Below are 15,314 nucleotides of genomic sequence, written 5' to 3' on the forward strand. Positions count from 1 at the left end.
AAACGCAGGTTAAAATCTCAGAGGAGCACGACTAGGATAAAGAAATAAGAATCCCTTCTTAGCCGAACTAAGAAAGCCTAAATGGCTACCAACTGGGCTAAAGTTTCCAAAGCTGCATCAGGATTATAAAATTCAACAAAAAAACACTATTCGTTTTAGAAAATGCTAAGATAACCCCCAACAAATAAGCAGAGCCAGTGTCACAGAGAGTGGCCACACAGCTCAGGTTGAGAAACCAGTGTAGTCAAACCACCCTTTGCTCTACCAGAATTTGACAAAATAGAAGGAGAAAAGAGAGGAACTGTAGCCATCAATACAAAGAGAATTGGCTACCTCCCAAGTTTCCTGACAGCACACAATGCTAAATCTTTGAATAAACTTAACCCATAAAGGATCATTCAATTTGTTAGCTATAGTCCAAGTTAACAACTCTGCTTAACTGGAAGTGCCTACAGATCATGGAGTAATATCCCTATCCTTGGCCACAATGTAAGAGGGGCTGGAGTCCTTCGGACACAGAACACGTCAATCCACCTTGTCTATAGTACTTAAAGCTAAGAACCGGTTGGAAGTTGGCACAACAAAATTCCCCGCATGGGGCCCTTGTGTCCCAATCCGAGAGTGAGACAGTCTGAAGCCTGATCGCCCATAGACAGGAAGATAAAAAAGGCCACAGGACAGACCCTAATCCTAGAGTCATGACCATAATCCTGAGCTTGATGTGAAATCGGCTTGCCACTATTTCTCGACGATCACAATTAATCACCAACAATCCCCAGGTTCCCCATTACAGCTGCAGCCAACTCAACCAAACCTCATGACCAGGATGATATGATTGAAAAAGAAAACCCCATCACTGATACGCCCACTACACCAATAGACCACTTTGTTAATGAGTTGTTCTGTGGTCTTCAGAATCCCCTCACTTAACAGAGGGATGCTGGTTAGAACCAACACATATGGCGCAACATTGGGAGGGAAATCTAAGGGTAGGGGTCCGAATTCACACGTAAGCCATTCTTTATAAGTGAGCTAGTTCCCACCCTCCCCATCACCATTTCTTCAAGCCTATGCACAACTGGATGAGGGGCAGGGATGGCATGCCCACACAGTGAAGGAACAGGGGGAAGGTGCCCAACAAGCAGGGTAAACAGTTCTGTTGTTTCTACTTCACCCAAACTAGCCAAGCTCTTGTTCTACGGTGGAACATTACATGAAGGAACTACGTTGCCAACCACTCATCTTATTACAGTCTGGTCACTGATTTGGAGATGTAATGATGCAGAAACAGAAGATAACGGAGAAGAAACAGGAGGTGGACAGACAAGACAGTGACATCATGAGTAACAGAATGAGAGTGTAGGCAGGAAGGTACATGCTCAATAGCTCTGAGCATAAAGTGGCAACAAACATAGTCTTGGCCTGGCATTCCAAATTACAAGAAGCCTGTGCCACCAACCGATCAAGCGGGGGTACAGCACCAACAGAAGCAGGGTCAATGTTTCGACAAGCAAACCCCAAATCCTCCATATCAGTCCACCTTCCTTTTAGGCCTTTTAACAGCCTTAGAAACATTGTGCCCCATGGACAAAACTTAAAGAGATTCTTCTTCTTGCGTTTACACACTGGTGGCACGAGCTTGGAGGGGAGTTCCAGTGGGACATGATGCACATCCACAACAGTTGTTACGGCCGACCCCTTAGTCTGTATATTAAGGCCTGCAGTGCCCTGAACAGAATTGACGGAAATAGGATTCGCTGTAACCCCTACAGGGCTGGAACGTCACAGTCTGATGTCTTCCTCAACTGTAAGGAACTAATCTGTAAGAGCCCGTACAGCTGAAGTCAATACAACATAATTGAGGAGTTCCTGGAGGCACTCATCCCCTGTGAGCTTTTTGAAATAGACAACTCTTTGCCCACACCATGTCACAGCTTAAAGCAACCTAAGAGTATGAGTCCAGCCTCGAACAGGCAAGGACGAGCGCAGACAGGCCTTATCCAGTACTGCTGGGATGTCAAGCAGCTTAAGGAGTGCTTGATGCAGTCAAGCCCCTCCTCCGGCAAGCGCTTGAAATAGGAGGGATTCTGGGATCTGTAGTCCTTAGGCCCCCAAAAAAGCATCTGTGTTGCAGGAAACCCATGTGCCTAATTAGAACTTGATGCAGCCAGCCCCTCCTCCAGCAAGGGCTTGTGATGTGAAGGATTCCATATTTATTCATTAGTTTAGAAGAGGGTAAGGAAACAATCCAAATGTGTCACTTTGCTAGAGCAACAATGATGCTTTAGAGTCCAGATGGCATCCTAAATAGGGGGAATCTGCTGAACTTACTGTGTCATTGTAAAGGGTCCAATGATATTGCTTCAAATTAGAGGTCATATATTGAATTTCTGTATTATTCTGGGATGGGGGAAGCAGGGCCACAAACAGGGTATGTTGGGAGGGTATGGGACAATGCAGAGCAGCGTTGGCTCAAAAGGAAAATCTTGCCAACAAATGGGAATACTACCATCTAAGGTTATGGAGCCGAAATATCTTTTTGCTCAGGCTGCCCCATACACTAATCATACATAATGGAGATTATGACAATAATAAGGTAGATGTGCTGAGCAAAAGGCTGTTTCGTTTAAACAGCTACAAATAAACAACTTGGGCAAATGATAAAACAAGAAAGTACATTTGTTTAGAGGGTGAGAGGCTAGTATAATTCCTTGTACACAAACCACTATTCCACTCTTAGCATTGGCAATAATAAAAGGACATGCCTTATGCGAGTGCACTAACCTTGGATGCGGCTTCCTTTGCAAAAATGTAAAATTCACCTATTTAGGGCGTTTCATACTTGGCAATATGGCGGGTACTAATGTCAATGAAAGCGATCCTGATGAATCTTACCTATCGATATATTAAACTGGGATGCCACTGGGTTATTGCAAACTTGGGGGTTAGAACCCATTTAGAAGTCAGAATACATATCCAGTATTGTACCAGCAGTCGGGCAAATGAGAGGAAGGCCAGCTGCTGGTCTTACAATATGCGTACACATCGGACTTAATTTCAGGTCCAACAAATGATCTCGATACAACAAATACTAATGGCTTTTAAGACAGGCAAGCAACTAATGATTTTAAATGATTTTAATAGCGGTAACATACATAAAGCAGCATCTCCAACCTCAGCCTGCTTAGGTGATAGGCTCCACAATGGCTGGCTGCAGAGGCGACGGAAATAGGCTTGTAAAATTGGTTGCTGGTGATTTTAATGACAACTTTGAACCCGGAAACGATTATACGATGATTAGTAAAGAAGACATAAATCGGGGCACTCCTATGTTAGAGTGGAGCAAGATTAGAAGTCGAGCCCCTGTGTATTTGTGGAAGGGGGAGATGGGGGAAGGTCAGTAATGGCTCTAGCAAAAGCATAGTAGCTGTCATAATGCTAGATTAACCTATGTGCAGCATTATGATCGATATGAAATCTATTGAAAGTGACAATATTCCTTCAGTAATCGCACTAAGGCGTTCCATCCTATATTTGTGCATATTATAAACAATGGTAATACTTATACCTCAGCAAGCTGCAGGGAATAAAATGGGCCACGGTGGTACTTACAGCAATTCTGCTCTTTAAACAGTTTCATAAAATCCGTTTTGGATATAAACAAAAAATTGCATTTGAGCTACAACAATATACAGAGCTGCACAATATTGTTGCAGAGCATCTGTCTTTTACTCTTACGCAATCACCAGCTCTAAAGGAGCCATCTAATTGTATTTCCCATTATTGGTTTGAAAAAGAGGTGAAAAAGCATTAATGTCGGCAATAAACATGGTCCATTTTTTACACCCTGGGATGCTGGACATTTCCGGGTTAGCTTTATTAAGACTTGTTCTCTACTGGGTTCTGTTGTGGGCCCACCTGAGCTGGGGCATTGCATGAAAGCGTTACAAGATGTCCTGGCTACTTCAGGTTGTGGCTTGCTTGGATGGTTTAGGCATGTGTAAAGGACATTATGTAGGTCAGTCCTCTGGATTTGTCCTGGGTATTTAAACTCCTAATATAACGCCAACATTTCTGCTTGAGCAGCAGGGCCACAGTATCAAAGCTCTTCTATGATTCGTACTGCATCCCAACTACCATAATGTGATCAGTTCTAATTAGAGATATACAAAACAAGGAAAATACTGTAGAAGCCGCAGAAATATTTTTGTAAACTCAGTTGTGAAACCTAGGAAATATGCAAAGGATACATCATACAACATATCAATGTTTCTTAGGTGAAGGGGAGGAATAATGACAAACATTCACAGCACTCGCTGTATTTCTTTTCATTTTTCGTGAATGTTTAAAGATACAGTTAATGCACAAAGGGTCTTTTGCCCCTTCATACACATCTCTTTAGCTTCCCTTTAGAGTCTCAATTTCAAGATCTTCATCAAATTACAAATCCCCTCGGCGTCCCTCGCTCAAAAGCCTTTCCGTGGCCCTATTACCAAGGTATCAGCACCCTCACACTTTTCCTCAAGCACTCATTTGCTCGCCGCAGGCCTAACAGCGCAAATGTGCTTGCCTTATTCAGATACAGGAAGCTAGAAGTCATCGGGTGATTTGGGTTTAGTGGCCGCCCCGAAAATACTCAGTGTAGTGCTGCCCTGTCCGAATCCAGTGTGCAACTCGGCTAAAGTGCTATTAAAAACAAGCACTGGCAAAGCAAATATGTCTCACCTATGCACTTAGCTTGCTTGCCAATGCTGTGAAGCATCAGCAAAAAGAACAAGCATTGGTAAATCCAATAGGTCTCGCCTTCAAGATAAGAGCCGTTACGAGACAAGAGCTATTGGCTTTTTCTAAGTTTACCCATGTTGTACAGCAGCACAGCTGCTTTACAGCATGGCTGGAAAAAAGGCATTGGCAAAGCCAATAAGCCTCGACTATGAGAGCTATTGGCTTTGTTAGTGTATTAGCCATGTGCTGCTGATGTGCAGTATAGCAGAAACCTTTTAAATTATTATCCTTATTTTTTTTATTTATATGACGCGGCCAGCACTGGCCACATCATAGTGCTTTTTTAATGGCAGGTGGGAGGCAGTACAGGCAACTAAAGGATGGCGGGTGGGGACAAGCAACAACATGGACGGCGGGAAAGGGTGTAGTAGCTTTTTTCTGGATTTATATACTTGTGGGCGAATAATAATGGTGAATAATGATTAATATCTATGATTCAATACGCAAATGCTTTATTAATATGATTGCAGAAGAAAATAGTTTACTACGACGTACAGAAGTGTGTTTATTAACATGATTTATTTATGCCACATTTTTACATGAAACTCCATCTTAGATAAGACGGATGCTGTTTACCCTCCTGTATTCACCACCATCCCATCTGGTCCCCCTTCCCATTATCTTTCCCTACAGCTCTGCGGAACGAAGACAAGTTGATGTAATTTTCCTTATGTACTCTGAATGAACTTTCTAGTGTTCCTAACTGTAACGTTTTTCCAAGACCCTTTCACTGTTGTTCAGTTGCTCAGCCTAGTCTTATTTAACAGTGTAAAAGTTCATTGTCTGAATGTTTTATACTAGTATGAACATCTCCAGATATCAAAAACGTGGAATATGCTGAACGCTTACTTAAAAGGAAGAATAGAGCTTATGAACTTCGGTAGTGATACAGATAATTGCGATTTGTCAAATGAGTGGTTACTGTCAGCCATGAGAAGTTTGATGTTTTACTGATATGTTATGCAAGAATTATGTAGAAGAACCCCTGAATTTTGGTGTGAGCGAGAAGACTTCCTTTTCTACTCGGAAACCTGCCCGTTTCTTTTCGTATTTTTGATGCACACTTGTGACTTGGAATTATATCTGATTTTAACTACTCTGTGTAACTCTACATTTGAGCCTTCATGGCATTTATTCTGTACCGCTTGATTTTGAGATTTAAGTAATAAAACCTTCTGATCTAGAACTCAATTACTGAGTGGCCCCAATGCTTTGTTATGCTACTCTGCTAAATTGATGTTTAGGAGGGTGCCTTTTTACGGAAGGTCAAACGGGAGTAGAACTGCCCGAGGTAAATTTGGGGGTGATCTGAATATTAGGATGTCCTAAATATTGGGGTACACGGTTCTGCTTCCACAGGGGTAAGCAGCAACAACGACAGCGGGAGGAGGCAAGCAACAACAGGGACAGCGAGAGGGGGAAGCAACAACACGGACAGCGGGTGAGAGAATGAAGAATACAATGGAGACAGCTTCTAAACACATGCACTGTCACAGAGTACTTCAACAAAAAGAAGCAAGCATTGGCAAAGCCAACATGCAAGATGCACTGGCCTGGTCAATGTTTTTTTAGCCCGATTGTACTGTCTGAGGCAAAACCTAAAATGAAAAACAAAAGGCATGATGAAGTGTCCTCTGTTATCGGTCTCGTCATTCCCAAGCATGCGACCGCATGCAGAATGGCACAGGTGCCATTTATTTTTCTTTATTTTAATTGACAAGTCTAAGATGTCAGACACCACTTAACATTTCTTTTTTTAATTTTTACTGTGCTAAGTGTGTGAAAGCGCGTTTTGTAGTAGAGCACTTGGCTGTAAATGACAGCTGTCAGGTCCTCCAAATATGGAAATAGCCACAAAGGGTGGGAGAGCAATGAAAGAGCTGGTGGGGTGGAGGAGAACAAAAGTAGACCACAAGGGAGAAAGCAAAATGGAGTGCAAGTGGAGCAGCACACTAGGGAGAACAACACAGAGCACACGGCGGTGGGAGTTAGGGGGTGGGAGGTGAAGCACAACGGAGAGAAAAACACATTGCGTACTGGAGGGAAGGTGGTATGGGGAGGAAAGCAACACACAAAAGTGAGATCTAGAAAAGACACTCACTCTCATGGTGTGCTTAAAGGAAAAGAAAAAAGTAGTTCTCTAAAAGTGAGCAGTGGAAGAATACAAATCAAAAAGGTGGTAAAGAGGGTATGCTCCAGGGAAGGGACAAAAACACGCTGGACAAGGCAAGTCATTCAATAAGAAGCAAGGAAATAGAGTGACAAAGCCAATCAACAGTGGGTAATGAGTGGGATTAAACTCCACTGCACATTTTGGGAAGTTCACAAAAGGTTTTTCGCAGCCAGACAGCTTGTGCTGTCTGGCAGATGAGACCTAAAAACAGTAGCTCAGGCAGTGCCTGCAGTTTTTCTGGTCTATGATAACAACTACTACAGTGCTCTAGAGTAAGAGTGTGAGAGTGAGTGAGTGTGAGAGCGAGAGTGAGCGTGAGAGTGAGAGTGAGCGTGAGCGAGAACCCCCAAAGTCCCTCAAATAACCAAAATTAACAGTAGTGTAAACCTTGATGTTTTAGACAGGGAGCTGCTTTGGCTCCGAAACTCTGACTGGAATATCTACTGTTACAGCCAACATACGTAATAGTATGCTTTTAAGTGAACAAGAAATATGTGGAGGGAAACAACAACCTGTATTAAAAGTAGCTGAACTTCAGCTGCTCCAGATCAAACAACTTCATCACAATTCAAAGTTTGAACCATCACTGATGACATTGATAACCAAGCCTTTGTCCCACCTGATTTAATCACTGCATCCCAAAATAAATAAATAAATAAGCAGCATGCACCTGATCCTCTCCAAACCCACCACATTCAATGTAGCTTCTCCATTCAAAAGCTTACCCCTGCAACCATGTCAACATCTAGACAAAAATATGCTAAACAAAGGTGTAGCATTCTCACTTACTGATGGTTGGATATCAATATTTTTCCCTCCTCCATTACTTTCACATCCTAACGGATCCCTCTACCATCCTACATTTTCCAAATTCCTCCTGGGTACTAAGGCCAATCATCCTTTCACTCCGAACTTTCCATATTTTCAATCTCTCTCAAGCACCTACACTACCAACTCTTCCTTCTTCGCTCCATCCTCCCCTCCTTCCACTTCTAACCCTGCAATTCAACTGACACCCGGCTGGACTCAGATAATGTGTCTACTGCCACTCCCCTGCCATTGTAACTAATTATTTGACATAATAAAATCATCCTCTTACAAATGTTTGCTATTCAACATGGAATCACTGAATCTAATGCAAATGGTCTTAAGTCCAACCATTTCTGCAACCATACCTTGGTAGCATTTGGCACCCCTCAGAACCTCCTCAATTTTACTAATAGTCATCTTGCGATCTACTTTCATGCAATAATTCAGTTGAACCTCCACATAACTTCCCTTCCAGATAGGTCTGCTGGCCCAATTTCCAAAGCGTTGAAAAGAACTGGACCCTGCCACCTTCTACTTTCAGCTTAGTGTTTTTCTGTATCTAACAATCTCAGCATTAATGTCATCACAGACAAACACATCAGTCCTCAGAAACCTCATCTAGACATAAACCAAACAAAAGATCTTTGGAAAGTCACGAGGAAGGGGGACACCCAACATACCCCACTGCAAACTGATAAGGCAATATCACTACAGAATCTATAAAGGTGCAATAAGGAAAGGCAAAAAGGCGGTTATTGCTACTGCTGTTGTATCTATGAAGTCCAAAAAGAGAACTTCACAGCATAGTTGCTTAGTTCCTAAAGCCGGAATGCCCAACCGCAAAAATAAAGCATACACAAGAACTGTGCGAGCCCCCAGCAGACCATTTCAGATCTACAGCCTAAAACCTGGAAGGATACCAAAGAGAACGAGTAGCTCAACTCACTTATCTCCTTAACCTTTTAACAGATACATCAAATAAGGCAACTCTCCCTCAATGTTCGATCCACGAATAACTTCACGAAGCTTACCAAAACCTGGGGCACGTCAGGATCATCTGTGGACACTTGTCAGCATACCTTAGGCATCCTTGCCAGCAGCTAAGCTTCCATCGTTGCCAGCAGTGTCCTCTCGTCCTCAGAATGCTTTCAACATTAAACAGGCGAGTATGCAAGCTGTTATGTAGTTGGTTTTTAATGCTGCAGAACGGGCGACCCAGTGTTCATGCCAGTTCCCGACGGATGAATCAAAGAGCCTGAAGACCAATACGTTGATGTAGGCTGCTTGTACAGAGTGTGGTTTTTTATGAGTCGACTTGATCGTTTGGGTTATTGAAAATTTGAGAGGGTTTGAAGATACTGTATCAGATAACTATAATACCTTGAAACGATTGCACCTTTAAGTCCTGAGGATGGACTCCAGAAATTATTGAAGGGGGACTGAAACATCAACAAACCAGAAGCTCCATAAAGCAGCTAAAAGTTGGGATAAAAGAATATAGAGGATCCTCAGTTTGAATGGTCAGGAAGGCATTGTTTCCTTTGTAGACTGTCCCCTAGGTCCTCATGGCTCGCTTCCTTGTGCTCTTTAATTTTGTCTAGATGTGGTGCGTTTATGTTGTTTTTAGAAGCAAGGAATGACGGGGTTCTATTGTTTCGTCCTATGGGAACACATACAGGGTATCTATTTGTTATTTTTTTATGATGTTTTGATATTGCATCTTTTTTATAATTTAAGAAGAAAAAGCAGTAAATTCTGTGCTGCTCTCTTTTTCTAAAACAATAAATTTTGGAACAAAAAATAAAATGTCCAAGGATTATTTGCTTAGTGCAATAGCTTTTTGCACATCAGTCAGTTCTCAAAATACTACTTCATTCGCAAAAGAATAACAGTATATGGGTACCAATATTCTGTCCAGATCCAATTATCAAGATGGAAACTTGTGCAGTGCTGTCACATTTTTGTATTCAGAAACCCAATTCCAAACGTAGGCACGGCTGCAAAGCAAGATTTATCTTTGCTGCTTCTGTCTTAAGCACAGAATTATTTGGGAAGTCCTAGCATGTAAGTGTTTGTCAACTAACTCCCTCTGGTTACTAGTGTGAGAGAAAGAACTAAATAATCATTAGGTGGGAGAACTCTGCTCTACACAGAGGATCCCCTACTCCATTTTAGAGACTTTTGCCTGGGGAGTCCAATCAAAGGCACGAGGCAGCTTTCCATAAGAAGACTACCAGAACTTCTTGGTGGGGATACAATACTACTAATATAAGAGTGCCAGAACTTTTCTGTGTGAAGCAGATACTCAAGTATATTGAGTATCTGCACTTCTCTCTATTAATTTCCAACACAGGCACTCAGTGTTTCAGAGTGTTGTAGACAAGCAGATATTCAGGTGACTACGGAAAATCAGTTTCATCTACCCAACCTGCCCATTATTTTCTTCCACTGGGGGCATAGCAAAAGAGTAGGTTTCAAGAACCTGGCGAGGAACGGATATACGTCCATAGCATAAAATACTTCTGCTCTCTCTTATTCTATTCCTTTAGAATGCAAAACTCAGCAGCTAATTGGAAGTGTGCCACTGCTACATCACTGTAATTCAGTGTCCCTTGGCACAGGGCCGAGTCTTCAGGTCTCAGAGACCCTGGAACAGGGCCGGCTTTAGCACTGGTGGCGCTCTGTGCCACAAATATTTTTAGCCGCACCATATGACCTCCTCCTCAGATTCCCTCACTACCACCAGGCAAAAGTGACCCTCATCTCTCCATTGACACTCTCTCAAATACATTTAAGTTTTCCAGAGCTGGTGAAGGCTAGCTTTATTAATCCACTCCGCTATCCACATATAATACAGATCTGTTATTTGCAGCAGGCATATTAACCCTCAGTACTACTTTATGGCTAGTCGAAACGGCTGCTAGACAAACCTCCGATCTCTCTCTCGAGCAGGAACGTTAATCACAAGAGTTATCTTGACATTTTTATTGCTGCCTGAAAGCTGGAGGCACAAGGAACTCTGCAGCAGCTGCTTTTAAATGGTAAATTATTGCTCAAAACAGCCGCGTCCAGGTCAGCGCCCTCCCTCCAGGTCAGCGCCCTCGCACTACCCTAAAGCCGGCCCAGGAAAGGCGGGCGACAGGATCCTGGCAACGTAATCAGAACAGACCGGATCCATTTCTGAGCCGTTCTCACGTGAAAAACAAGCTCGAGAAACCAGTGCCAAAGGCGTAGTCAAGGATTTTAAATATGAATAAATATATACACACATATTTTTAATTATTTACTTTTTTTTTAAAGGAAGAAAAGTGCAACGAGTGTATGTCACGGAGACGCAGATGCTGGCACTACCTTCCCCACCCCGCCCCCCATGAACACGCCGAGTAGTACTGCAACATAAAGACCGAAGGATGGTATATTTCAGTTATCAGTCGCGACAGCCGTCCTTGGAGGTTACATAAAGTTCCAACTTCCGATGTAAAATCAATGCATTCAAAACCCGAGCTGTTGAGTCTTCCTATAACTGCTGGAAAGAGGGTAATACGAAGCAAGTGCCATTTTTAACAGCCAATGAGATCTTCAAAGATATGGGGAAACAGTAAACCTAGCTCGGTCGGGGGTATAATGGGACGGCCAAGTACTGAGCACCGATCCTAACAGGAGCACCGTTGTGTCATCTTTCCAGTGCCCTCCGTAGCGCAGTGCTGTACGGACAGAGGCAATTAATAGCGCCGCCAGCCTGCACTGAACAGTATCCGAGCCACATGACTCACCGCTCAACGCCTGCACAGGCCCTGGCGGCCGGCCAGGCCCGCTCCAATAGGACGGGCTGCCAAACGCCGGCTAGGGCTGGCAGCCGGCCACGGCTCAGCTCCAACAGGACAGGCAGCTGCTCTGCTGCAGAGACGTGTTGTTCTGTCACACGGGAAGGCGTTAGACTCCTCCAGCAGCGGTGCAATCCAGGCTGCGCAGGAAAGGTGTCTGTAGAAACGGGTTCCTTCGGTCTTCCTGCATTCAGCAGTTTCAAAGGGAGCGAGAAGTGCCATCAGTAGGGTGCAGTGTGGGGGGAGCGGTGGGGAGTGAGTTGCGGTAAGAAGCGGTGCTAGTCAATTCAAGCGCCTACCTAGGAGCTATCAATTTAATGGCATTTCCAAAGTATGCATTAATCAGTCTCGGTGTATCTACAGAAGTCTTACCAAGCCAAGGGTACACATCAAAGTACTGTGACACTGCACCCAACATGTTCCATAAAAGACAGACTATATCCAACGCCCTTGCAACCATTCTCTCGGGAGCCCAGGTACCAATCTAAATGGGAGTGCTTTACGACCTCGTCCGGTATATGAAGCACTATACGAAACAATAATTTAACGTTTTGAAAATCGTTTGGCACAATGCATTCCAATAAAGAGCTAAAAAAAAAATATCCTCTTTCTAGTAAGATACTTCACGGGGTTACACTTTCCAATCCCAGGGAGTTAAACTCGGTTTTTTGAAGTGTGAACGTTTGACCCATGCTAGTACTCAGACACATCTTTGGAGGAAGACAGCTGGAGTTGAAACGTGTTACCCTTATAGCAGTCTCTCTAACCCTGTGACCCCAAGCTTTTTCTCCCAAGGTGGCAGATAGGGCAACAGTAATTGATCGATTTAGAAGGCAACACTGTTACGTCTGATTAGCATTCTCAGTCCCCCTCAATTAGAACTCTCCAAAATAGAAAAAATGCCGTCTAATACTAGGATTTTTAACAATAAAGAAGTAAAATGCATATACATTCGTCAAATACTGGCCTGAAATTATGACTTCTATTGAACATGGGCAGATGAAAAGTGCATGGCTTTTAACTGCCCCCATGTCATGGTAATCCCTTTTAGCCAACTCTGGTTGTTCAGCCAACAGCTGCATGCATGCTGGACATTATGTACAGACCTGCATGTCCCAGTATTGCTGGTTGTTTGGACTGTTTTTGGTTTGTGTGGTTAAATGAGAAAAGCTGGACTGGGTAAAAGTTACTGTGTGTATGTGTTGATATTTACCTGGCGTGACTACCCCCCCCCCCCCCCTCCCACCTCCTCACAAGCTTTAGAACAAGAGAGTCCTGTACATAATGGTGATTGCGAGACAATATAAGATAATATGCGCCAAATGGTCACTGCCATTTTTTTATTATTATAATAACGTCACATTACTACTGAATTACATTCCACTTGTTTACATCATAGACACTGAGATAACAAGCACATCACATAGAATCAAACAATCTTCGTTCAAGCACCAAAGCCAAGATTAAAAACCTAATCCCCGGCGCCAGCCACCAATTCGGTGGGCCATATTTCATGACATGGGACCTGTTGACAGCTACTAGAGTAAGAACCCTTACATTATAAACGTGCAGGGCAGGGTATATCACCAATAAAAACATAGTAGGTAGAAAGATGACTTGTTTTTACTTTGGTTCAATTTACTACTCCAGCCCAAAATTAGTAAAGTTCAATGCATCGAAGACTATTGGTTATCACCCCAGTCCAGTACAGGCATTTAAAACATCTTTTCATTGGATTTGTGTACCTCCAAGTAGCCTGTCGCAAACCAAATGAAACGTTTCGTCGGGTAGAATGGAGAAGAGTTGTTTTCTACAATGGTTCTCTGAAGTAGAGTAAATAAGCTATCAGAAAGTTCTTAATGTGACTAATTGCTTCTATTGTTTCCCATGCCCTCCTGCAGCCAAAGATCAAAATAATGGGTGTTTAGATGTATGCTTGAGTCACTAGGTTGGAGGATTAGGTTCGGACAAAAGTCCGGGTGGATTTGCCAATCTGTAGTGCAGCAGACACTGAATGAACAAGGAAGAGAACACACACTGAGCTGTCACCTGCTGCTTTGAAGCTTCTTTTCATTTACGCGCAAAGTGGCAGCACTTCTCCCACACGAAGAAGTGCTGTTACTGAAAAGGGGCAAACATGAGATGTGCACATACTGACAGGAGTCCAGCTGGCCCACTGAATGCACAACCTACCATCTCTTTTCACACAATGCACATGCATGCACCGCAGGATTGTAGTAGTACATGTGGTAAGTTTCCCTGTGCTAAAAATGCCAAGAAGGAATACATTAAAGATCACGATCTTAATCATTTTATTATTATATTGATGGAAAATAAACATCATCAGGTTCTTAAATTCTCTACGCGTAATTCCCCACTTCGCGCTTTTCTTGGATGCTACTCGGAGAACGGTCCCAGTGACATCCCGCACCCTGCAGGACATCCCAGAATGAGATCACAGCCCCCTTGCCTTTCTGTACCTTTGTGCAGCACCGGCCGGCCGTTTCCGTTGCACGGGTTTCTTGGCTCCGGCTCCGCTCTGCTTCCGCCAGGGATGACTGCGGGAAGCTTCGGGGTCAGGGTCGCGGCCCAGGTTCCGGATCGCGCCCTTCTCCCTGTCTGTGATGTCTCCCTGTCTGTGGCGGCCACAACTCGGAAAGTGTCCGCGCTGCCAAACGTGCGGGGGAGACACCGGTGGTGAGCGGACCGTGGTGTCATCACCGCACATGGGCCATTGAGAGCGGGAGCCTCGCCCCTTGCATTAGTGATGGTGGTAGGCATGAGATGACAGACCCACACACCCCACTTTTATAACTACCACTGGCCTAATATGCAAAGGGATGAGATGACACCCGGGTGCGTTAACGATGCCTGAGCGTGGCAGGGAGATGAGAGACGCCCGCCCCCTGCACTGATGGAGGTAGGCATGACAGGGCCGTTGACCTGCATTAAAGGTACCCGACAGCCGCAAGCACAGACATGAATGACCCCTGCATTTCAGGTGCCTGATAATGGAAGGTTTAGCGTGTCAATAACTTCGTGCATTAGAGATACTTAGAGCCAGGTGAAATAAGAAGGTAGACACTCATGCACTATACCTACTCAGTCGGATGCGTGTTTCGGGCAGAACCCAACCCTCTCTCTCGCATCAGCGGTGTGGGAACGACAACAGACACGAGATGACACACCCGGCTGCATTAGTAGTGCTGGATGGTGCCAACCCCCCTGCCCTCAGACTGCCTAGGAGAGACAGCGATGGGTGAAATGCAATGGCTAAGTGTGATGGTGGCGGGCGTGAGATGGCATGCCCCCGGGCAGAGCTGCTCCCGCTGCAGGTCCCAAGCACACACTATACTCCTCCCGAACAAGGCGGGAGGTTCCCGGTCGCAGGGCTTACCTCCCGCCTCCGGACGGAGAATCTGTAAAAATCCGATTGCCTCTGCCTGGCCTTCGACTGTAAACGACTTCAAATACTGAAGGCAGGGAGTGGCAATGGGAAATCTACTCAGCACTGATTGGGAGACAAATAAGCGACACTAGCGAGGGTGGGCGACTGTCCTGCCCTATCCATCCTGCGATTGGTTGAAATGAAGGGCCCTGCCCGGAAAAGCCAGCTTAGTCAGCCGGAAGATAACGCCCCTTGCCCCGGGAGAGACTGCAACGCTGCCCCGGAAGTGGTGAATGAACCGTTGCCTGCTGATGGACTGATGTTTTAGTTTAGG

General features: G+C 44.3%; 1 protein-coding gene across 9 annotated transcripts in view; it reads right to left on the reverse strand.

The window, feature by feature from the left end:
• PDP1 (pyruvate dehydrogenase phosphatase catalytic subunit 1) overlaps window positions 1-15,088 on the reverse strand; it is a 72,749-nt gene extending 57,661 nt beyond the window's left edge. For 2 of the 9 annotated variants that reach the window (XM_085605275.1, XM_085605272.1), the window contains exon 1: window positions 14,691-15,088. Coding sequence is in view for 2 of the 9 variants with exons in the window: in XM_085605269.1 (XP_085461395.1) it covers window positions 14,073-14,373 (301 nt within the window). In the remaining 7 variants the exon portion in view is untranslated. Of the gene's footprint in view, window positions 1-13,337 lie in introns of all 9 variants that reach the window. The other 7 variants (XM_085605273.1, XM_085605269.1, XM_085605274.1 and 4 more) reach the window with 7 other exon arrangements.
• Between the last annotated feature and the right edge of the window lie 226 nt (window positions 15,089-15,314).

The sequence above is a fragment of the Triturus cristatus genome, chromosome 5_1 (genome assembly GCF_964204655.1).
Source record: "Triturus cristatus chromosome 5_1, aTriCri1.1, whole genome shotgun sequence".
NCBI lineage: Eukaryota > Metazoa > Chordata > Amphibia > Caudata > Salamandridae > Triturus > Triturus cristatus.